A 25,583-nucleotide genomic window follows, 5' to 3' on the forward strand; every position below is an offset into this window, starting at 1 on the left:
GGGCAGAGGTGTACCAGTGTAGCCAACACTGACCTGGAATTTGGAGGAACACAAACCCGGAAAGCAGCAATAAGAAGTCACAAACACACAACAGGATCGCTGCATCCCACATCCCAGACATTAAACTAGTTCTGTATTAGAGGTAGTGACTTGGCGGTTCTGGTGAAGGGCTTCGTCAAGCAAGGTGCCAAGTGTCTACCTGAGAAGCTTGCTCAGGGTGTGGCAGAGGGGGTCAGAGACAGGTGCGGTGGTGACCTCGAGGAGAGCCAAGAGGAAGCTGCTGCTGGAGGCAGCCAGGATGCCAGGATAAGGGAAAGACTAGGGTTGTGTAAAGGATTGGGGGGCGGGGGGTGGGGACGTGGACACTAGATTGTGTAAATTCTTTAATTGTAGTTAAGGAAACCCCAACAGGGATGCACCTTCTGCAGACTGGCAGGAAGGCAGGGTCCAAGGAAGGTGAATGGCAACCTTGGTGGGGTTGTCTAGGGCCTGCCCCGCGGGAGGCTGCACCCCGAGAGCTCAGTGCCTGGGGACAGCAGGGCTGCGCACAGCTCAGGTCTGGAGCGCGCGTGGAATGTCAAAACTACCGGTGCTCCGCACCCCAGCATCCCACGCTCCGGCACCCCCTGGCGGACTCGGGCCGTGGCGCGGGGGCAGGTGCGGGGCGGGGCCGGGCGCTCGGGGCGGGCCCAGGCGGGTGGAGGGCGGTGACGCCTGGGGGCCACAGAGGCCGTGTGCCCAGCTGGCCCGCACCGCGCCATGGCCTCGCGCGCCCGGCGGCGCCGCCCGCTGTCAGTGCTGCTGCAGGGACTCGGCTTGCTGCTCGTCCCGCTTCAGGTAAGGACCCGCACCACCATCGCCCGCCGACATCCCCCCCCCACCCCCAAGGTCCAATTCTCCTGGCACAGCCGCCCCACAAGCACTAGCCGAGACTGGGGGTTCGGGGGAGGGGTTAGCAGGTGCAGAAACCCCAGCAGGAGCGTGGAGCGAGGGAAAGACAATTGGAGGGATCCTGGGACTTGGAAGGAAGAGGTTTACGGAACCCCGACTCAAGCAGGGGATCTGCAGAGCGCGGAGCTCTGATGGTATTTTGGTTCTCAGGGTGCAACTAGTAGGTACCTTCTGCCTGTAGCTAACGTGACTCTCAAGAAGATCGTATTTACAGACCTTGTTAGTGACCCCTTCCTAAAGACTACTCCCCTGGGGGTCTCCTTTCAGTCCAGGTGAATCCCCGGGAGCAGGGAGTGCCTGTCTTGGCCTTCACACTTTCCTCTATTTTAGTTTTCCGTCCATCTCTCCTGGGAGGAAGGAGAGGTGTAGGGATATCCTGAATGTCCAGGAAGGTAGAATTTGAAAGTTTCTTCGGCAAAGGTGACAAGCTTTCCTTTTCGTGTCTTCCTTTTCTTCCCTCCTCCCCACTAACAGCTCATGGATCGACAGGAATTGCTTGTGCTTAGAAACCTTTGACCATGTTAGGATGAAATATGTCTTTGCAATGGTTGAAAGTAGGGTAGTGGTGCGCCTTGAGCCATTACTGCTGCCAGGAACAAGCCTCGCAATCCTTGCTTCCTCCTGGCATGGGTCTGGGGCCCAGTGGCAATGGAAATATGAGATCACAGGAGTACGCCGTACTCAGAAGCTAGGGTCTTTCTGGAGCTCTGCAGACACCATCAGCAGCCTAGAGGAGGAGGCAAAAGTCGGTTGTGGAGAACCCCTTCCCTGCAGCCAAATCCCCACGCAGGAAGAGTTCCCAGATCCCTGAACCCCCTCGGGTCCATCCTGTACCCCACGCCGCACTAAGGAACCGCTAGTGTGTGATAGAGTTTGGGCTGCTGGCAACTTAGGGGCTCGATTGGGGTTCCTAGGAGTGATTTCTTTTCCACATAATTCAGCCATTTAAAGCATGAAGCTAAATGTTCATTTCTGTCCTGGTGGATCCAGCTGTTAGGGCAATGAAGCTTGTACATCCAACACTTGAAAGCCTAGTGAGCCTGGGAGTTCCTCTGAAGGAAGGGAAATGTCAGTGAGGTTTTTTGGCTCAGCAGTTTTAGATTTCGTTTCTCCTGTTAAACAACAGTCTTAGGCTTCTGTGAATGTCACTGCCCTGGGGGTTTGGGGTGAAGAGAGAGGAGAAAGATGGCTTAGTTGGAATCAGAACAGAAACTGTGCAAATGCGTTCAAGGTTGGAGCAAGACCTGATTCTAGTAAAGATACATTCCACTTTATTCCCATTCTTTCTGAGAATGGGTCTCTCAGAGAGGCCACGGGAAAAGAAGCCACTACAACCTAGTGAAATTTACTTCTTTAAGCACTTCAAATGTTGCTTAATGAATTGTTCAACAGGTCAGACAGGGAGGACCGTATCTGAACTAAAAAACTGGGTCTCCAGTGAATAGCAAGCTGCCCAGGAAGAAACCTGCCTGACCACACAGCAAAATGGAAAAAAGAGAAAAAGCACACACATTTGATTCCAGTAACGAAATAGCAAAGCGTTTGGAACTAGCCAGCACTTCTCATATTTTGTATGTATGTATGTTTGAATGTATGCATTTACTGGGTGTGTCCTTGACCATGCAGGGGATGGAAACCAGAGCCCAGTACATGAGAACCCAGCAATTCTCCACTGAGGTGTGTCTCCAACCTCATATGCTTTTCTCATATCCGGATGACAACTTGCATGCTGTGTGGGTCACTTGCTATGCTGTTTTATTTAGTGAACAATAACACGAAAGTTGCTATATGCTCAGCATAGTCACAGATTTTAAATTGTCTTTATCAGCAGTTTGAATTGTGTGTAGAATTTGTGGGCACAATGGACTGAGCGTATGTGGTATAAGTAGACCTCTCAGATCATCCTGTCTCTAACATCTATTTCCTTTCAGCTTTTCTTTAAATCATTTTTAAATTATATACAATTTTTATTTGTAACAAAATCATATTTCAAATATGAGAGGTGTGCTAGAGGTCAGACTCGCAGTGAATGGTTCTCAACTTGTGGGCCTCAACCCCTTTGGGGGTCAAATGACCCTTTCACAGGGTTGCCTATCATATATCCTGCATATTAAATATCCTAAATATCAGATATTTACATTATGATTCATAACAGTAGCAAAATTATAGTTATGAAGTAGCAATGAAAATAATTTTATGGTTCGGAGTCACCATGTCATGAAGAACTGTATTAAAGGGTCACAGCATTAAGAAGATTGAGGACCACTGGGTCAAAGCATAAGCCACCTGGGGATTGCTCTGTCCTTCCAACATGTGGGTCTGAGGACAGAGCTCAGATCAGCAAGCTTAGTGGCAGGTATTGCCCGATGAGACATTTCACTGCCAAAGAGGGCATTTTATTGCTTCCCAGTAAGTCTATTGGCAATATGTGCTACTAAAATTCAAGTTACCATTTAAATGACACTGCAACAATGAAGATTCACAGTGAACGTTGATTGTATGCCTTTGAATCATACACAGACTTCTGCATCATCCACTTCCACTCAGGTGACCTAAGGTGCTCATGGGTGCTTTGCCTGTGTCTGTCCTCCCCAGTGAAAGTCCCTACTATCTTGTATCTGTCTGCCTGTGTTTGCAACTGAATTTGTTTTCAGAGCTAATGAAAATATGCCTTTAGAAAGTCCTAAGTTCCTGTGTTGATAGTTCGGCTATTTATTCAGTTGCACAGTTGTCATCGAGATAACTGTGCTTACGTTCACCAGGTTACCTAAGGCTTCAGGGCTGGCTGATGCCATCTGTGGAAATTTGCAGAGTGTAAGCCATGCTCTTAAGAAACAGGACAAATGCAGAATTGAATCTGCCCAGGTTATAGTTAAATGGCAAAGACAATGGGAGAAGCTGTGATTGTAGGGAGAAGCTGTGGTGGTAGGGAGAAGCTGTGATGGTAGGGAGAAGCTGTAATGGTAATAAAGAAGTATGTGACAGCAAAGACAGTGGGAGAATCTGATGGTAGGGAGAAGCTGTGATGGTAATAAAGTATGTGATAAGAAAAACACAGTGGAGGAGGAGGGAGCTTTGGGAAGAAGAGTTTTCTCAAATAGTCTTTGGAGGATGGGGAAATCAAGCTTCAGAGAAGAAAGGATCCAAGAGGTGGGTCAGGAAGAGAACTTTCTAGGTCAAGGGGATGGTGCCTGTGGTTTAGACATAAAGGGATCTTGCCAATGAGAAACCCAGTGTTTATGACCTTACAGATTACCTCAAGGCTCTGAATTCAGGAAATACACTAAACAGATGAGCTATTAAACTTTTATAGTTTTGAGATAACTCAGACATGGCCCTTACTGGGGTGGTAGGGCAGACGAATAAGTGAGTAGACCCTGGAAAAGCCTTCAGGGGACCCCTCCAAGGAAATCCCCTAGGGTGTGACTGTGTTTGTACTCCATGGCACACCCTCTCATTTCAGTTGGGAAGCCTGGGTGTGGATTAGCTGTTTGTTTGAGAACGTGGACACACCGTTCTAAGCTTTCAGATCTTGGGTTGGTAGGATTTCGGATGCCTCTGCCCTCACTCCCTTTGGCCTTCTGGACCTCTTGTGATAGGGTCATTCTCAGCCTGTCTTTTCGTCGTCCACCCGGCAGTTGTTCCTGCACAAGGAAAAAAATGGTAACAATAAAGTTATGTCTCTGGAGTCATTAAATCACTGTTTTATGAGGCCCTGGAAAGGGGAGTTCCAGACTCAGCTCGCTTGTAGAGCTGCTGTTTTGAGGAGGTGCTGAGTGAACTTTATCTGCAGTGGAAGTACGAGGAAATAAGCTCCCCGTCAAATTTTCTTATTTTTGGAGTGCATAGGGGAAAGTGAGCAATTTTCCCACCTCAGACATTTGGTGGATTCTAGGAATGTCTGTGCTTTTTGTCTCCTGTGTGTCTGTGCCCTACCTGATAGCCCTTGGCTGTCTAACTATTTCATGCCCTAGGCATCTCCCCAGCCTCCCAAGAGCTGGGGGCTTCTTCCTGCTTCCTGTAGCTTCCTGTCTTCTCTAGTCTGGGGACCCCTGGCTGCCTTTGAGCCACGGGTCCCTAGCTCTATCACTGTGTCCCTGCGGGGACAGGCTTCTGTCTAGGGCAGTGTTTTCTTCCTGCACTCACGTCTTTACCCTTATTTGCTGTAGGATTCCCTCTGGGTGCTGGAGTACCCTCTGCTAGAGAGCTAGAAAGACAGTTTAAGTTCAGCTCACACTGTCTGCCCACAAACACTGAGGCCGGAGGAACCAGGAAGGAGCTGTGGGCTTCTGCCAATAGGCTTGGTCCCTCTGCAGTTGGTCAGGTGCTTTGAAGTTGGAAGTCCTGTGGGGTTTTCTGTCCTGATTCTGAGAGGTGAATCACGTGTGTTTCCTGCCAGTGCTCCCTTCCAGGCCCTATCCCCCCCAACCCTCCTTCTCCTCACCTCCACCCCTCCCCACCCTGACTCCCAAAACTCCCGGTCTGCCTCTGTCACCAGAGGGCTGGCTGACACTGCTGTTCCTACAGCAGCAGGTTCCCGTTCTCTCCGACAAACAGCCCAAAGCAGCCGCAGTCAGCAGGTGTGAACACATTCTTCTCAGCTTCATGATGACAACTTTATTCTGCTTTTGTTTTGTTGGCTGCCATCAATCTTCAGCTTTTTTTTTTAGGTTTTTTTTTTTTTTTTTCCCCCGAGACAGGGTTTCCCTGTAGTTTCTAGAGCCTGTCCTGGAACTAGCTCTTGTAGACCAGGCTGGCCTCGAACAATCTTCAGCTTTGACTGCTACATGCAGCACAGGCTTTCATCTGTGAGCAGTGAGGGAAAAGAGTGTTAAATGCAGGCACTTAATATAGCAAGATCAACACCCTTTACCATTTAGACTGTAACAGGCTAAGAGAGACCGAACGACGGTCAAACCCAGCCTTAGGAGACCAGAATTCTAGCCATATATAAACAGTGGAGCATTTTCAATGGGGGTCGTCCCAACCTGAAGTATCCAGGGAGATCGCCTGTGGTGCCAGGGAAGAGAGGCGGGGTTGAGCGTGTCTTCTGGGGAGACCAGGAACTGCAGGAGGCCCCTTGGTGGGATGCTTTCAGAACTAGAGAGGACAGCATTCCTGAATTCAAGGGTGTGGGGTAGGGAGAGAAGGCATGAGCCAGCACTCAATGCTTTAAGTGCAGGCAGAATAGTTCAGGTATAACCTGACTGCACATGGTCTGGAGAGAGATGTGATGGACGTGGGTGAGGGCTGGTAGCCAGGGCTGGTGTGGGCCAACAAAGAGGCCTCTGCCTTGGGTCAAGGAAGAACTAGAAAAGGCTCAAATCAGGTCAGGGCAATAGTGAAAGAGGAGTTGAGTTGAGTGCAGGGGCAATTTCAGAGCTGCTGGCCATGCCTGCGGTGCAGGTGGCAAGGGATGCAATGCTGCTCAGACCTCTTAGAACAGCGGGCTAGCAGAGCTGAGGTCAGCAACAGGAGCTTACCACCTGGATTAGAGATTTCCTTGAGGAAAGTGCTCGGTCCAAATTAGTCTTTTTCAGGTTTGTGTGAAAACAGACATTTCCTTTAAAAAAAAGTGAAGGTTAAAGTGTTGAACTGTAGCATAGCCAGCCTGAGTTTCCCTAGTGTGGAGGTAACATTTAAAGGCCCAGGGGCTAGCCTGAGGCCATGTGTGTTGGGAATCCACAGAGCCATTTCCTGTCCTAGAGGTGTTTTGTGCTGAGAACCCTGATGAAAGCCCTGGTCTGAAAACCCTGAAGAGACAGAGATAAGTGGCATGTGACCTCCCCAGGGCACAGTGTCCCGACAGGTGTGACCTGACCTGTGGTCTCACACACCAGCCTCAGGGAGATAGCCTGCTTCCTAAAGAAGCAGTGTTTGTATTGGACCCGAACTTCTCCCTTGTGAAATCATTTTCCTGGCAGGTTGCTGTTGCTTTCCTCTCTGCCTAGCTCCTCCTGGATTCCACCAAGAAAAAAAATTCCCAAGCCAGCAGGTGACATGGAAGTCCTTGGCAGAGACTGAACCATCAGGTTTCCGAGCTTCAGGAAGAACAACCCTTCTGGCTTACCAGAGAAGTGAAGTTTATTACATTTCCTGCTGGGAGTGGTGGGAGCACAAGGGCCACTTCCTTGCACCAGCAGAAATCTGAAGGCTTTCCATCAAGAATGAGGAAGAAAAACTAGCTTTTGGTGAATGTGCAGCCTAAACAAGCAAGTGGGGAAATCGGCGTGGCGTTGCCTACGGTCTGCGAGTGTGGCAGGTTGGCCCGGCCCGGGTTTGGACCTGTCTTCCTAGTGGGAAGTGGACCCCTGTACCTTATTAGTTTTTCTTCTTGTGTGAGTGTGATGTGCATGCATGTAGCAATGCACACATGTATGAGCGTGTGCCAGTGAGAAGAGGACACCGAGTCTCCTAGTCTACCACTTTCCACCTTATTCTTTAGAAACAAGCATTTCTCAGTGGGGCTGGCAGCCAGAAAGCCCAGGCAGTCCTTCGTTTTCTCAGCTTACGTAGTGCTGAGGGCACAGACCCGTGAGGCCCTGCCTGCTTTATTACTTGGTGCTGAGCACCGAACCCTGTTACCCGTGCGTGTGCAGCAGCAGTGACCCTCTGAGCCATCTCCAGACCCTCTTTCACTTCATCTAATGTCACTAGCACCGGCTGAAAGGTCTGGTTTATAACCCAGCAGTTGCCAACCCATTTCCAGGCTGCTTCTCTGCTTTCTTGTCAGACGCAGACAACCTGGTCCACAGCTCCCACGTTCTCTTTAAAGCTGGGTGAAGTTATTCACTTCCGCCCTCACCAATCCGTGTGATTGTTTAAACATTCCCAATGCTGGGAACTTCCCTAAAGCTGTCTAGCTTCATTTGACCCCATTTTCTCCAATTTGTCCTTTAATGGATGCAAAGACCGGTAGGCCAATGCCTTCTTTATTTTAATATTTTTATTGTTCAAGGTTGCTCACCCACAACTTTCCTACCCTGAGGTTGGCCATGCTGGCTTTTTGACTCTCTTGGTAAGCTTTTGTCCCTGTCAAGGCCGTTAATGTTCATTTGATAATTACTGCCAAAACTAAAGCTCCCAGGGTTTTTCAGAAAGGATGACAGTCAGGGCGCAGCCTTTTCTGACCTCCGACAGCTCAGGACCACCCTCCCCATTCTTCCTCCCAATCTGAGAAACACCAGGAGCACAGAGAAAGATTGGAGTGGAGACTTGGAATTTGGTGTTGGGCTCTCCTAGTTCGGCTTCTCTTGCTGCGATAGAACGGTTTGACCAAAGGCATCTTGGAGAAGAAAGGGTTTATTTGACATACCCATCCCAACTACAATCATTAGGGAAGAAGTCAAAGCAGGAACCATGGAGGAGTGCTGCTTACTGGCTTTGTAGCCGTGGCTTGCTCAGCCTGCCTTCATGTCCAACCCAGGATCACCTGCCCAGGGTTGTCACCATCCACAGAGAGCCTGGCCATCCCACATCCATCATTAATCAAGCAAATGTCCCCACAGAACATGCCCACAGGCCAGTCTGGTGAAGGCAAGCCCTCACTGACCTTTCCTCTTTTGGGGTGACTTTTGTCTGTGTCAGGTGACAGAAACTAACTGACCCGGGAGAGGGAGACGGAGTGGACAGGATGGAGATGGGGCTAGTGGGGCATACCTGAGGAAGATCTTGTCTAGTCTGGTGTTTGACTGCCTAGCCAGACAGAAGGACTGGATTTGGTAAAAACTAGACAGAGGCGGAAGGAGTGTGGGTCTGAGTTCTAGCTGGCTGTGCATACCAGGTTTGTATTCTGCCTGTACAAAAGGAATTCTCCAACTGTGGTCTTTGGCCCCAGCATCATCCCTGCGCGAGCCTCACACCTGACCCAGAAGCTGTGTGTGTGTGGGGGGGGGGGGGAGGAAGATGTTCCAGCCATCTGCAGCTAACCTTCTGACCTCCTTCCAGCAATTCTGATCAAGATAGGAGGTCTGCTGAGATAGGCCCTGGCTTTCATGGAAAGGTTTGTGCTAAGTGACGTGTTAACAACAGGATGTGACTACTGAACTCACTAGAAGCACTTGCCACTGGTTGACCCCTCCTACGTGCCACTCATGTGCTGGCTTTATCTGTCTTGCCCACTCACTTGCCAGGAAGATAAGAAAACTGGGGCATACATAGGTTAAGAAGCGTGCCCACAATTATACAACTGGCAGGGGGCAAAGGTGTAACTCCTTACAGGCAAGTGCTCTGGTGACCATGAGCTTCACCTCTCAGGCTGACACCTTGTGCAGCCCTCTGTGAGGCAGAAAGCCCCCCCCCCCCAGTGAAAGGATGTCAGCAAGCTCTCAGAGGACCCACGTTCTAACCCTTGGACCCATGTACAAAGCAGCATGTGGTGGCATGTGCCTGGAATCCAACTTCTGGGGAGGCAGAGAGAATCCCAGGGCTTCCGGACTGGTCAGGGACTCTGTCTCACAAACTTCGGGTGGGAACCGGAGAGATGACTCCATGGTTAAAGTCCTTCCTGAGCATACATGAGGACCGGCACCCACATAAACAGTCAGGCATCTCATGCACACCTCTGACCTCACCCGTACTGTGTCCCTGGACCCAGGAGGATTGCTCAGACTTGCAACCTTCCAGTCAGCTTAAGAAATGTCCAGAGTTCCCGGAAACACCTACCTCAAAGGAATAGGTGGAGAGTGTTGGAAAAGGACATGTGACACCTTCTTCTGGCCTCTGTGCATGCACACAAGTATGTGTACCCACATGCACACTCACACACGTGTGGTAACACATATACACAAATAAACCTTTAATCAAAATTAAATAAAAATGTAAATTGATCAAGGAAGATATTCAATGTAGACCCCTGGCTTTCATGTATACCTATGTGTACACGCATACACATATACACTCGCACAAAACCCTTCCCAGAATGGCCAGACAGGATTGAGCTCATTCATGTTCTCTGTGTTGTCTAGTAGATAATGTGTTTATTGAAGTTTTTCTGGACGTGTCGATGAGCAGAGATGAAAATGCCCCCTTTTTACAGCTATAAGAGATAGAAGCTACGCAGCGTGCCTTCAGCCCAGGCTCTGTGTGCTGGTCAATCTCTGATTCAGAAGGAAAAGGAGTGTGACTCACTGACTCCTCCCTGCTACTTCCTCAGGCACAGGGACCCCAATCCCACTCTGCCCCCCAACACCAGAGGCTAACTGTACTGAACCATGATGACTGCCCTGCTGCCACCACCAGCACAGGCCATATTCCCTCCACCCTCACAGACCAAGACACCCGTGGCGACAATGTATCAGCCCCACGCCTCCCCACCTCACCTGTACACACTTGCATTTACCTACAGCCGCTGCTTGCTAGTCTTGGGCTTGGATCTGGGACATCAACACAGCCTTCTATCAGAGGGTAAATGTTTGGGTTCACTAGCTTTTGGAGGAAGTTAAATTTCATTTTCCAAGGTTCGTTATGCCTTAGTCTTATAATTATGATAAATTTGAGAATACCTCTTGAGATCATTGCTCTTCATTGACACCCTGACTGGATTTAGAATTTTTAGGCCTGTAGCTGGGCACATGGACTAGAGGGGTCTCACAGAGAGTGGAAGAGGAAGGGCACTCCCTGAATGTGGCAGCACGTTCTAGGTTGAAAGCCACAGTCCCTGGCTCAGCTTCCTGTCCCATCACAGATGGACAGACAGCTCTGTTGCATCATGCCTTCCCAGCCCCAAAGGACCTCAGAACTGTGAGGGAAAATGAGTCTTCCCTCCATTGGGTCTTTGTCAGGTGCTTCCCCCCTCCAAAACAATGATAAAGGTAACTAATATATCTCCTTTGACCCAAACTTCTAGGCTCTATTTTGATGTCTGTGAACCATGTACACTGTCTTCCATCACTGACATTTTGTTTTAGTTCCTTGAAAGGCATTCTACAGATTGTGTGTGTGTGTGTGTGAGAAAGAGAGAGAGACAGAGAGAGACAGAGAGAGAGACAGACAGACAGAGAGAGAGAGAGAGAGAGAGAGAGAGAGAGAGAGAGAGAGAGAGAGAGAGAGAGGAAGAAACAGATGGACCACATGGAGAGAATATTCTGGGCCACTCTCTGCCTTAAGCTCAGCTCTGTGGCAGGGAGTGGGCTGTGCCCTGAGGGCGACAAAGTGAGGTGTCACAAAGTGACTGGACATCTAAAAGCAGACCTCTGATGGTGGGGCATGAGATGTAGGCAGAACAATCAAGTTCACTGGGGCCATATCTGAACGTGAACACACCTGTGTCTCAAAACTCAACCGTTAATTTCCAATGGTCACAGAATTTAAAATGGAAAAGACAATACTACAAAAATATTGCTCCCTTCCCAACAGCCAGATTTTACCCGTGAGAACCCTGGGGCCCAGTCTATGTGTAAAAATTATAAGTGGCCAAAGTCCCAGAACTCACAGTGATCTTAACTGTGCAGAGCTGTCCCTTTGGGTTGGGGAGGCAGAACTGGAGACTGAGCTCCACTGGGCTAGAGTAAGTGTGTGTGGTGCAGGTCATAGGCTGGGCCAGGAGCTGGCTCTCGATTTCTGGCCCATGTGACAAGCACAGAAGAGACCAGAAGCTGTGCAGTGTGTTAAATGGCTCTGTATGCTGTCCCATGACAAAGGAGGCCACTGGCTCTGGACGTGAGCACTAAACTTATTTTTGTGGCTCGGTCCCCCAGGGTATCTCAGATTTTGCCCCAGATTGATGAATTTTTCCAAGCAAACTTGATCCAAAGCAGGGAGAGTTTTACAGGGTTTTCTGTAAAGGAAAGACATGTGCCCATAGTGCACTTTGGGGGGGGTATTCACTGATTGGGTGGGTGAGCACTGTCCAATCCAGGAATCACGCACCGTCTGAACAAGTTTTTCCGTCTTGCTTGTGAAGATGCAGAAGAGTAAGGAAACCTGTCTTCAATGTAGTGTTTCCCACACAGTAGGTTTTTAATAAGGGCCAGTTTGTTCTTAGTTCTGTTCACTACAAAGAATGTCTACATCCGGGGACAGTCGAAGTCTCTCAGTGACTGTTACATCAATGGTTCTCAACCTGTGGGTTATGACCTTTTGGGGGTCGAACGATCCTTACACAGGGGTTGCATATAAGATATCTACATTATAGTTCCTAACAGTAGCAAAATTACAGTTATGAAGTAGTAATGAAAATAATTTTGATTGCGGGTCACCACAACATGAGGAACTATATTAAAGGGTCACAGCGTTGAGAAGGTTGGGAACCACAGTATTACTTGAACACTTGGTCCTTTACATCAACAGACACATACATATCCAGATTCCAGGGCCTTTGGGGTGGTCAGTATAGCATGAAGCAATAGAAGTGACCCAGGGCGAATACGTTGGGGTATCTTACTGGCTTCAGTAGAAATGGAGTACCGAGGGGCTAGTCCAGGCTTAGAGTTCCTGCAATTTACCAGGAGGGTTAAATAAATTAAAAGAAACTGTAGACCTGCAAATGAACTAGAGCAGGAGAAATCCCAGTTGGTTAGACCACCAGCCCCAGCATACAATGGCCTAGGTGCAGGGAAAGTCAACTTCAACAAAATGATCAAGATGAGCAATTTCACACCTCAGCTCAGAAGCTGCTATGAACCTGGAAGGTTGAGAAAGGCAGGAGAAATGGCAGGGTGAGAAGCCAGACTGTGTCCTAGATCAAGAATTTGGGCCAGACTGCTAAGAGGAAGTGCGAAGAGTAACTAGAGGCAGGGCCGAGCAGCTGTGTTTGGCACCGGGAGTGTGAAGAGGCTGACCTTCATGTTTGTCTTTGATGTCTTCCTGACATTGCCATTCAGAACATGAGTTTAGAAATGCAGAGTCTCAGATGTCCCCACACACACTGGGCCAGAATCTGCAACTTCATGATTTTCATGTGAGCATCCACTTTTTGGAGCAGATCTGAATTTCACTGAGGCCAGGAGCAGCAGCAGAGGTGGACAAGTAGGGCAGCCCCTTCCTTGACCCTTTGAGTCCTGTGATCTTCACAACTTGATGCTACTATGCCTGTGTCCCCAGTGAGACCATCAAGGAGCCGGTTTCCAATGCACAAGGCTCTGTATTGACAAGCTTGAGCTGGGTCTGCAACCCAACACTCATACATAGCAGATGGAGGAAATGCGACCCTGAACTCAGGCCAAAGGAGTTTTTAAAGGGAAAAAAAAAACACAAGCAGGGAGTTCCTTGTCTTGGCGTTTTAGGATTAGGTCAGGGGGTAAGGGCCAAGGCCATCTTTAAAATCATTGGTCAGGCGATTGGCGCGAAACCACACACTGCTGACAGGCTGTCTGAGGAACACCTGGACTGTAATGTTTATCGCCCTGTCTTCTGATTGGCTGTGTCTTGCTGCCACAGCATATTCCATGTTTTTTTCTGGAATGGAGTTCAACCCCCGGTTGGTCACTTAAGATGGAGGCCCTTTCCTAGGTGTCTGTGAGGCTAAGTAAGTTTTCCTAGGTCCTCACATTTTCCCCTCTGACTGGTTCTTAGAAGTTCCAATCATGGAACCCTTCAAATTCTATGATTTCTTGGTGGAGGGGCCAGAGTGAGTCCACATGACCAGCATTTGGATGGCTCCCAGTCTCTCTTTCATAAACTGCACTAACTTGTTTAAAATACAAGGCCTGAAAGTGACCAGGATAAAAAGCAGACCAAGCAGGGTGGAAATTAAGGTGGTGAGCCAAGGTCATGAGTTGAACCAGGATTTGAACGAACCTTGGTGGGCCTCACATTCTCTTTTGTGTTTGGCTAGCCCCTCTCTGACTTTGGCCATGGACACTTTAACTACTCCTGAATGGTCAACACAGAAACAACATTCTCCGCCCAGGACTGTGCACAGTCCCCCTTGTTGGAGAAAGATGAAGTCTAGGCCCCATCTATTCTGCTTTACAGCTCTGCTAAAGGTGTGGGAGATGGGGTTTGCTAACCTCTCTAGATCTAAATCAGTGGCTTCGTGCAGATGGGAGCAGTGCTGATTCTGGGTGATGAGGGAGGCAGGCCCTGTCCCCGCCCACTAAGCTGGCTCCCAGCAGTATGCTCAGGGTCAGAGCTGTCACAGGCTCCCTCTTAACTTGGAGGAAGCCCCCTCCAGTTTGCTATATAAGTCCTTCTCCATGTGGACAGAAGTCCTTGGTCTTGTTCAGGACCACTGTATGGGCACAGGGTGTCAGTCCTGTGGAACAGGCCCACCAGGTGTCATTGAGGGAATCAGGTATTTCTGAGAGTTGGGGAGTGTTAGGGTCCAATTGCAGAGGGACTGTCACTTGTAGGGGGGAGACCTTCCCTATTCAGAGGCATTGGCCTGAGATCTGATGGAGCGTCAGTTGTCCTTTGGATTGCCAGCAGCACTGGGTAGAATCTGAGGTCTGAGCTTAAGTCCCCATGACAGCAACATAATAAGGGGGTTGCAAAACCAGAAAGTAACAGTCAGGTCAGGCTTGGTGGTGTGCAGGGTTAGGGCTAGGTCAAGAAATGTTAGGAGTGAGTCTTCTGTCTGGACCGGGTTATCCTAGGGGCCTGTGGTCACTGCAGGGACAGACAAGGTAAGCCAGGTTCCTAGGGGCAGTGAAATGGTCAGGTGCGGGGTGCTTCACTTGGATGCAATGGGATCAATCACCTGTTTGGGGCTTATCTCGACTCTGAAGAGTGACTGGTTTCTGCAGATGGTAAAAGTCAGTCCCAAGTCGTGGCCCCATTGGTAAAGTCATAGACTACAAGTCTTACCAGTGGTCCAATCAGCCTACTTTCCAGCTTCAGTGAAGCTGATGACCAACAGGTTGCAGGCCGTTGTACAGGTGCCTTCTCTTTTCATAACTCTGGCTCGCTGAACAGTTATTAAATCTCCGGTGACAGAGGGCGACCTGTTGATCCATCCAGTGGACTCACATCCCCAGCTGGCATGGAAATATGTCTCTGGCCCCCTACATTTATATCTTTGGGAATTGGAGCAAGGATGACCAGGGCAAACATAGAACCCATGGGATCTAATGATTGCAACCTAACTGGTAATAGGATGCTCCTTGGTCTAGATGATGGGGAGGGGGGTCTCATCTCTCTCCTGCCAGTTTACAGAGGTCTGTGTAAAGGTCAGGGAACCAGGCTCCTGGAGGGGTCTGGTCAGAAGTAGTGCCACTGGCTATAATACCGCTGTTTGTATTGACGTTTATCCAAGTTTAGTTCCACGGGGCATGTGGGTTTCCTGCAGCTCAGATGTCAATGGGTACCATCACCAACGGGAGCCATACTACCATTTGAACCAGGCCTGGAATTTGAGAGGGTTGTCTGGATCTCTTGACACCTCCTAAACTTTGCCTTGGTAGTCCTCCTTGAGTGTGAAGGGATCAGCAGGCCTGGCATGGGTGTAATGGACCCAGGGGGCTATATGATCAACCTTGATGACCATGGGTGTGGTTAACGGAAGGATGTATGTTCCATTCCGTCTGGGTTCCAGCAACCCCAGGCAGTCTCTCATAATGTAGACCCAATTCCCCAGTGGAGTTCAGAAGGAACACCAGAATCATAGAGGGCCCCGAGCTTGGGCCAAACATTCTTGCGTGCCTATTGGACCCTGTGTATAGTATAGTATCGAGGAGGTCTTGGTCATCCAGTTCTGCCAGAAAATCTGCCTGGATGTTGGGGATGATGGGAGGTGGGGTGCCAGACATGATTTCAAATGGTGTAAGCCCTATCTGGTTAGGGGGAATTTCTGACCCTATACAAAGGGAAGGGGAACCACCCAATCCGCTCCAGTCTCCAAGGTCAATTCAGTTAGGGTCTCTTAGAGTTCTGCTCATCCTTTCAACCTGTCCTGAACTCTGGGGTCTGTATGTACAATGCAACTTCCAATCACTCCCCAGGAAAGTAGTTAAACTCTGACTTACCTGGGACACAAAAGCCAGTCCATTGTCTGACCCTGTCATGGTTGGAAAGTCATACATAGGCAGGATGTCTTCAAGCAACTTCTTCACCACCACCTGCACCGTTTCGTACTTGGTGGGGAAAGCCTCTGTTCACCCTGAAAAAGTATCTACAAATGTTAGTAAATACTTGTAACCATGCTTGCCAGGCGTTACCTCAGTGAAGTCTACTTCCCAGTAAATTCCAGGCATTTTTCCTCTTTGTTGAGACCCAGGGATTTTAGGGTTGGCAGCAGCATTGGTGATCTGACAGGCTTTACAGTTGGTGACAATATTTATAATTTTTTGTTGTACATCTTTGATTTTGATTTTTGACTATCTAAGCAAATCCTGCATTCTCCGTGCTCCCGTATGAGAAGACTGGTAGATCTGGCTGCGCAGTCTCCTTCCCAGCTGTTCAGGCAGAATAATCTTCCTGTCTGCAGCTCTCCATTCCCCCCGCCCCCCCACCCAGTCTAGATACTGGGTCATAGGGAGGGTCTTAATCCGGGCCACATCTTCCTCAGTATGCCCAGGGTTCTTAGGTAGATTAGGTGTCCATGGGTCTACCAGTACATGTGCAAAGGTGGTGTGCCACCGGCTGGGTGGTTTTGTCTGACAGGTTGTTTCCCCTGGGTATGAGTCCATCCCCTCTCTGGTGCCCTGGGCAATAGGTGACAACCAGTTTCTTGGGTAACCATAGGGCTTTGAGGAGAGCCTGGATCTCATTTTTATTTTTGATGGTTTTTCCTTCCAGGGTTAGCAGTTCCCTTTCTTTGTATATTGTTCCATGCAGATGCATCATGACAAAGTGTACCCATTGTCGGTGTAAAAGTTAATGCTCTGACCTTGCCCCAGCTCTGGTGCCTTAGTTAGGGCTATCAGCTCTGCCTGTTGGGTGGAGGTCCCAGTTGGCATTGACTCTGCCCATATTACTTCCTCTTTGGTGGTGACTGCTGCCCCCACATACTTTCTGCCTCAGTATGCCAGGTAACTTTCTGCCTCAGGCAATATGGTGTTCCACAAGTCTGGCCTAATGCTGTGCACCTGGGTCTGGATCCCGGAACAGTCATGCAATAGCACTTCCAGGTCAGAATCGGCCAGTGGAGTAGCCGGGTTCACAGCTGAGGGCACCTGGAAAATTATTCTGACAGCAACAGTCTAATAATGGGTCATTCTGGCGCTGCTCAGCCACTGATCAGGGGCTTGCTTGAAGAACTCCCTCAAGTGCATGGTAAGACTTTGTCCCAAGATCAGCTTGTCAGCATCTTTGACCAGTTGGACCATAGTCACCATTATTTGGAGGCAAGACCAAGCTGCCACAGGGTCCAGTTTCTTTGACAGGTAGGGTACAGGCCATCACCAGGTCGACCCCCTTGGCTATCCCATTGTTTTCTTTACATATTGGTGAAATAGTTTGGTCACACCTGGCAGACCCAGTGCCGGGGCTAAGATCAGGCTTTGTTTGAGTTTATCAAAGGCCAACTGGCGGTTCTTAGTCCAGGTGAAATCCCACCCTTCTTTGGTGGCCTCATATAAGGGTTTGGCCAGTTCTGCGAAGCCTGGGATCCACAGGATACAGAAACCCACAGAGCCTGTTCACCTCCTGGGGGTGTTAGGTGTTGGGATCTTAAGACCACTGCCTATCCTTTAAGATGTACCCCAGGTACGTTACTTGATACTTGCACATTTGGACTTTCTTTCTTTCTTTTTTTTTTTTTTTTTTTTTTTTTGGTTTTTTGAGACAGGGTTTCTCTGTGGCTTTGGAGACTGTCCTGGAACTAGCTCTGTAGACCAGGCTGGTCTCGAACTCACAGAGATCCGCCTGCCTCTGCCTCCTGAGTGCTGGGATTAAAGGCGTCCACCACCATTGCCTGGCTACATTTGGACTTTCTTGACTGAAGCACAGTACCCTAGATCCCCCAGGGTTGACATCAGTTAGGCAAACCTCTCAATCTGTGACTGCAATCAGCAGGTCATCAACATGCTGTACCCAACTGATATCTGGATTCTGTACTCGGTACTCACCCAGAGCCTCATGCACAGCTTCATCAAAGATGGTGGAGGATCCTATGGTAGTCTAGTCCACATCAGCTGGCCGTTGATCCAGATCTCTGGATCATGCCATTCAAAAACAAAGTACTGTTGGCTCTTCAGGTCCAGAGGCAGACTGGAAAAAGCATCTTTTAGGTCCAGGACAGTACACCATTACTGGTTTGGGGCCATCAAGCTGAATAGGGCATATGGGTTAGGCACCGTGGGGTATATGTCAAGTACCCTCTTGTTGACCTCCCATAAGACCTGGACCAGTCTGTAATCATTGGTATGAGGATTCTTGATGGGCAACAGGGGTTATGCACAAGCCTGAGGACACCCAAGTCCATAGCCTCCTGATGTGTGGTGTGACGCCTTTTTTGGCCTCTAGGAGCAGAGGATATTGGTGAACCTTGACTGAATCTGCCCCTGGTTTAACTTCCACATATATGGTTGCTAGCCCCATTCCTCCTGTTTTGGCCCAGGCTTATTGGAACTCCTGAAGCCATCTCTCCAGCTGGGGTCAGGCCCAGTGACTACCTGATGAAACCTATACTCTTTAGTCAAACTACTGGTCACCAATACCTGAATGGGTTTCCCATCCTCATTAAGTTATTTAACCCCTCCATTAGAGAAATATATCTTGGCTTTCATTTTGGTCAGTAAATCATGAACCAACAAGGGGTATGGGAATTCTGGGATTATCAGAAATGAGTTCATTGCCCAGCCGCTCCCAAGTCCACTGTTCTTCAGGTAGTCCATGAATAAGGTTAATTCCAGTGGCACCCAGATCCAGGTCTTTATATTTGTCATGGGTCTATCAACCGTCAGTAACACTGAGTTCTGAGCTCTTGTGTCCACCATGAAGTCAGATGGTTTCCTGTTGGTGGAGGATGTTCTTTCATTTCCTGGCCACCCAGACCTGAAATAATCACACAGAAACTGTATTGACTAATATACTGTTTGGCCAAGAGCTTAAGTGTATCCCTAGCTAGCTCTTACATCTTAAATTAACCTATTTCTATTATTTTATATTTCACCACGAGGCTTGTGGTTTACCCATAATGGTGTGTAGAAGTCTTTCTCCTCCTGAATCTCCATGGCATCCCTGTGACTCTGCCTACTCTCTGTATATATCCTTTTCAGCCTGGCTATATTCTGTTAAGCCATTGGCCAAAAGCAGCTTCTTTATTAACCAATAGCAATAAAGCATATTCATAGCATACAGGGGGGAATCCCACATCAGTTTTCCTTCCACTCTTATGGTTACCCTGGGCTTGGGGAGTGGGGACTGAACCTTATCTCCCCTAATCACTGTCCACATCCCGTAGGCTGATGACCTTAGTGTTGCCTCTAGTTGCCTTAGGGGTCACTCTTTGGCCCAATGTCCTTCCTCTTTACAATACACACATTGATTCTTTCCCAGACAGGGCCTTTCTTTGTTACCTTTTGGTTTCTCATCCTCCTCTCCAGCCACCAGGCATCATGGTCACCTCCTGCACTCCTCGGGTTCCACAGTAGCAGCATCAGCAGCAGCACATTAGTGAGGTGTTGATTCTTGCACTGCACCTTTTTAATTTCCTTTTCTTCTACAGTATTCCTTCAATTATACACTTCTTATTCACCACTACTAAATTCCTGCTCTTCTCTCTGAGGCGTTCTAGCCTCTGTAATTTTCTCTTAATATCTGGAGCTAACTGGTTAAGGAAAACCAGGATCATTGCATCAGCCTCTCAAGGAACACCTCTGGATTTTCATCTGTTTCCTGTCTTACGTCCTAGACTTTACTCAGATTTGCAGGCCATCTTGCAGCTGCTTTGATGATAAGCCAGGAGACTCCCCTACCTTCAGTTGTGCTGTGGTCCCATGCAGGGAGAAGGCTGCATCTATGAGAGCCTGGTTAGTGGTCAGCTCTCCCATAGAGTCTGGTACCAATTTCCAGGGCTTGGTCTGTATCCAGTCTCTCTCCTTCATTGTGAAGAGGACTTACAAAAGCTGCTGACAATCATCCCAAGTGGGTTAATTGGTGAACGGAATTGTCTCACAGCGGCTAGTGGGTTCCTTAGGGTTTTCCGAGAAGGGTGTGTTTTGGGCTCTCCAATTATAAAGATAACTAGTGTCAAAGGGGCAGTAGTGATGCGATGGATTCCCTTCCTGGTCTGGGGTCCCACTACCCTGAGGGGACTGATTGTGGTCACCAGGTCAGGGATGCAGCTAGGATTGGCAGAGGAGGAGCCAGACGAATTAGCAGTGGATCTTGTGGTGGAATAGATGTGCCAGGGTCCAGGGTGTAGAGTGGAGGGGAAAAACATCTCTTCCTCTGTGTTGCCTCCTTGGAGGATCTCAAGCTTGGGGACTGAAGGGTTTTGGATGGGTGGATGCTTCTCAGCAGTGTCCAAGATTTTAACCTGCCAGGGCGAGAATGGTTTAATCCAGGAAAGGGGGTCCTCTACCAGGTCTCTCCAGACAATTGTGTAGGGCGAGTGGTCAAGGTGCCCTACCTGTGGCCTGAAGATAATTTCCTCTACTGCTCCTATATGATCAGGTTGAAAGGTCCCTCGGGGGCAGCCAACATTGAAAGTTGGCCATTCCAACCTGCAAAAGGTGACAAGTTTAGACTTTTCACCATGACTGATAGGTTGTGAACCTGTGTTTTGATATCCTTATAATGGATCAAGAGTAAGTCTAGGGGAGAAGAAGTCATTTCTCCCATAGTGTATGTCACAGTCAGGAACACAAATACAGACAAACTCAAGAGACCGAGAACACAGGAAAAATTTGCCCCAACAAGAGTAAAAGCAAAGTAACAAACAGACAGCTTGTCGTCACACTGTGGGAGCAACTTGCTTGTGTGCCCAAAACACTGTTCAAACCTGAGACTCTCCATTCTTAATTAAATAGAAGTAGGGTTCTCCATCCTTACCAAAAGGGTCTGGAATGTCCTCCAGTCCTTTGTGATCATGGTTGTCCAGCATGTCTGCTCTAACCACTGTTGATCACAATTATGGATTCAGGCATGCCACAAGAAGCTAAAGTAAGGAATGTGAGTGTGGACAGAAAAAGACCGAAGACACTTACCTACCCGTTGTAGACCCTTCCGGGTGGGGCTTCCGGCTGGGGTCCGTGGGGTCGTGCGAGTTCCTGATAAATGCACCAAATGTCATGCATGTGTTGCAAGACCCCCAATGAGGCCATCAAGGAGCTGGTTTCTCATGCAGACTCACAAAGGTCTTTGTTGGCAAGCTCTAGTTTGGTCTGCAACCCAATACTCCAACACAGGGATGAAGAGAATGAGGCCCTGAACTCAGGGGATAGTGAGTTTTTAAAGGGAAAAAAAAAAACACAAGCAGGGAGTTCCTTGTCTTGGCGTTTTAGGATTAGGTCAGGGGGTAAGGGCTAAGGCCATCTTTAAAATCATTGGTCAGGCGATTGGCGTGAAACCACAAACTGCTGACAGGCTGTCTGAGGAACACCTGGACTGTACAGTTTATCACCCTGTCTTCTGATTGGCTGTGTCTTGCTGCCACAGCATATTCCATGTTTTTTTCTAGAACTGAGCTGAACCCCCGGTTGGTCACTTAAGATGGAGGCCCTTTTCTAGATGGCGTCTGTGAGGCTAAGTAGGTTTTCCTAGGTCCTCACAATGCATCCCTAGATGGAAGCAAAACCTGGGTGCGTCCTAGGCCTCAGTGAGCCAGTGAGCTCCTAGAAGCTAACCATAGAAGTCGTTGCTTTTTATTGCACAGGAAAAACAATCTTTATCTCAAATAAACTATTAAAGAAAATAATCAAGGAATGGCAAAGGAACAAAAGCAGATCCTCTTGTATGTTGTTGGTGACGTAAAGTGGACCAGTCCCCGTGGGAAAGCTTTAGAAATCTAAACCTGGAATGACCATATGATTTCCAGCTAGACTCCCAAAAGATTTAGAACACACTGAACTATACCTGTGTGCTATTGTTCTTCAAAGAATTGCTGACTGTAGCCAGAATGTAGAAACAGCTCAAGTATCCATCAACAGATGGCTGGGTAAATAGAGTGTTGTATATCCATTTGGTAGAATATTATTCAGTCATAAAAATGAAGTTACATACATGATACAGTGTGGACAAATCTTGAATATTTGCTGAATGACTCAAGCCAGACAGTAAAGAATAAACATTGTGTGTTTTCACTTGTGTGGAAGTCAGCCCAATGTTTCAAGGCAGGTGGAAAAGGAATGAGGAAGTGTTTACTTTATGGCTGTAGTGGTTTTGTTTGGAAAGATGAAAGTGTTCTGGAAAAAGTCAAAAGTAATAGTTGCACATTGTTGAGATTATAATTAGTGACAATGACTATGTACTTCAGATGGCTAAAAATGACAATTTAAAAACTTAATTTTATCTTAATAAACTTAAAAAAACTTTATTTGCATTTACTTTATGCTGAGTTTATTCCAATGTCATAGTTTTCTTCCCCCTTCAGTTTCTTTGGAATATATTTTTTCTTTGGTGCAACCTCCTCTCATGGCTTAGGTGCATGTATCATCTCACTGTGGCAGGGGGAGCACGTGTGTAGGTCAGTCCCGCCACAAGCTCTGTTAGTCCTTCCCCACACCCCAGCTTCATTGTTCATCTACATGAACTTAAAGGTTTAACTGCAGATTCTACAGCTGAATCCCTAAGTTCAGCATAAGTCTCTGCATTCTTAAGCATGTGCAGCAAAAATTCAGCATGCTTTTTGGGCCACCAGCCCCTGTCTAGCTCCACTGTTTAGTTTGGCCATACCTCCCAACTCCACCATTATACCACCTGAAATGACATGCACTGCTTTTTGTTTATCTATTTATCTATCTATCTATCTATCTATCTATTTTGTTTTTGAGACAGGGTTTCTCTGTATAGCCCTGGCTGCCCTGGAACTCACTTTGTAGACCTGGCTGACCTCAGACTCAGAGATCCATTTGCCTCTGCATCCCAAGTGCTGGGATTAAAGGTGTGTGCCACCATGCCCAGCTACACGTTGCTTTTTTAAAGTCACATCTTTCAGATCCTTGGTGGCTTTTCAGATACCCATGCCCTTGATAGTCAAAGCAGTTTCATGGATGTTCTTAAAGTGAACATGAAGATTCAAACCTCTTTGCTTGAATGATTTTGTAGGGTATTTTTGGGTCAAGAGAGCAAGTGAGCTCAGGCTAGTTCATCATACACTAGACTGTAAATTACCCACAAGGTGTTTAGAATGCCAATGGATGGACAAACATAAAAGAGCCAACTCCTGCATTTCATAATGGAAAGCAACCTTTACTGTTGGAATGTTTGCTCTGTCCAACCTTTGCCCTCCAGTCCTCCCTGTTGGAGCTCGGGATCCTAGTTCTTCACTTGACCCGAAAGACTGACCACCTTCCTGCCGCCTGTTGGGTCTTAGCAGTCCTTAAAATGTGAATCATGGAGTCACTCAAAAGAACAAGCTCTCCCTCCTTCCCATATTGCCTTTGCCGCCCCTCCCTGGAAGGCCAGGTATCCTGTGGATTCTCCTCTCCAGTTGAGAGCTTCCTAGGTTCAGGATATGCCCTACATCTGCCTTCATGTACCCCGTCTTGCTCTGTCTTTCCTTCCATCCTTCTCTCAGCCCCAGCCCTTCCTCTCTCCATCCAGGAAGTGGTAACCTCCTCTGTGAGTCTTCCCCCTCAGCATCTACTTCCCTCCTCCTGCTTCTAGCACATACATACCCAGGGAAGGTTTGGACTCCAACCAGGTGCCCGGAACATGCTTTCTCTTGTTCCCCTTGCACCCTTAGTAGGAACTGAACTCGGACCTTTCCAGTGTTTGGCTATTGGGAGAGCTCTACACTGGGTTTCTTTTCTGCCCTTGTGTCTGTGTCTACCTGCTACTAAAAGGTCTGTGAGGGCAGAGACAGGCCTGTCATTTAATCATGATTCTGGCCAACACTGGGAGCTCAGCACTGATGCCTTTGATGGTGTGATGGTAACAAATTTGAAAAGAAGGTGACCTCTGATTAGATCCAGACTAGACAGGTCTCAGACATAAAAAATGAATTAATTTTTTTTTAAAAAAACAATACCAAAACATGGCCTTTTCCTGTAACTGCGAAAAAAAATATGTGAGCCCTGCCCTAAGCCCTCTACAGAATGGCGTGTATGTGGGGAGAGACCGTCAGTGTCACTAGGAGGAGCCGCCAGGCTGGGATGCGGCACCTCCCAGCTGAAGTCTTGAAGGTCAGCCCTGGACACAGTCATTAAAGGCATTTCCGAATGTCTCAGTCTTTGAGGATCAGGGGAATTGCAGGGTTTGTGAGGGTCGTGATCTTCTTCAGAACCATCTCAAATGAACTGCACTTAACACAGCTCTGTGAAGCACGCGTGGGTAGGATAGTTTTCTCTAAGAGCCGCATGTAGGAATGCACTTATTTGACATAGGTTGTGTTTGGTCACTCTGGGAGTGCCACAGTTCCCCATGTTTGGTGTGTGGTGCTGCTGAGGGAGCCAGAGGTTTGCTGCATTAGGCTAGCCCCCACCTGCCACTGTGCGGATCCCAGTCTAGCTCTCCCATTCTGAATCCACTTCTGTGGTTTCTCCCCTGAACCACTGGTATACCTGGGGTTCCACATTCCCGAAAGGCTCTGTAACTCATGGTCTCTCAGGTCTCACAGAGGGACATTGGGATATACCAGTGATCTCCAGATGATTTCCTGACCTCACTGCTTCCTAGGTTCAAAGCAGAGTTTCCATGCATGCCTCTTCAATGCTCTTCAGAAATGTGAGATGCAGTTTTTGTGTATACAAAAGAAAAGTGAGTCTTTTATCCATTTTCACCACATCTGTAAGACTGAAAACGGAGTTAAAGGGTTTATGCAAAGTGAGAACGTCTAGACAGGCATCTGGTCATAACTCAATCGATGTCCTATTTAACAAGAGTCAAGGGCAGACAGAATCTCGCAATCGCTTTATCAGCAGATGTGCAGGGTAAACTCTTGCCTATACCCAAATGCTCTCACAGCACACTGAATCCCAGGCACAAAACTATGGAAGTGACTGGCCACTTGTGAGGTTCTTGGTGAGGCAGGTCACAGCCTGGTTGTGCCCTTGAAACCTCCTGTCCTTCAGCCTTGTCTGCTGGGACCCTGCTAAAGGAAGCAAGTGTGTGGGAACTGCCAGACCTCCAGTATTTGGTGCCTTCTTTCCTGCACTTTTACCTCCTGGGAGGGCGTGCGTGCAGGTGATTGATACCCTATGAGTTCCGCTCAGATGAGCAAGGAAGCAGCCCTCTATGCCAGCGCGCCCAGCATGACAGCTGTTAAGCAATCCTGTTCCCATCGTCTATTGGAGAGGCCTTTCAGTTTCTGGACGGTCGCTGCGAGCTCGCATCGAGTTGCTGTCATGGATTACTGCACCTGGCTCTCACTGCAGCTTTATGGGCAGAATTATGAGCACTGCTGTGAACATTTAGAGGTTTTTTTTTAATTTTTGGCTTTTTGATTCTCAAGTTATAGAAATGTAATACTGGGTGTTGTGTTGTTCTGTCCGGAACAAACTGAAAGTCCTATTTCAAAAGCCACCAAGCCTGTCCTGGGAGACCCTCTGGCCAGGCCTCAGTCACCACGCTCCGTCCTCCGCTGTGAATTCTGCAGCCACAGTCTCTATATTTCTTCTGGTCAGATCTGACATCTGCCAGTATTTCAT

General features: G+C 48.2%; 1 protein-coding gene across 1 annotated transcript in view; it reads left to right on the top strand.

Moving 5' to 3' along the window:
* Positions 1–724: 724 nt before the first annotated feature.
* Positions 725–25,583, top strand: part of Tnfrsf11a (TNF receptor superfamily member 11a) — a 76,772-nt gene continuing 51,913 nt past the window's right edge. The window contains exon 1 of the mRNA XM_038350096.1: positions 725–837. Coding sequence (XP_038206024.1) covers positions 760–837 — 78 coding nt within the window. The 5' untranslated portion in view covers positions 725–759. The remainder of the gene's footprint in view (positions 838–25,583) is intronic.

The sequence above is a fragment of the Arvicola amphibius genome, chromosome 12, assembly GCF_903992535.2.
Source record: "Arvicola amphibius chromosome 12, mArvAmp1.2, whole genome shotgun sequence".
Taxonomy (NCBI): domain Eukaryota; kingdom Metazoa; phylum Chordata; class Mammalia; order Rodentia; family Cricetidae; genus Arvicola; species Arvicola amphibius.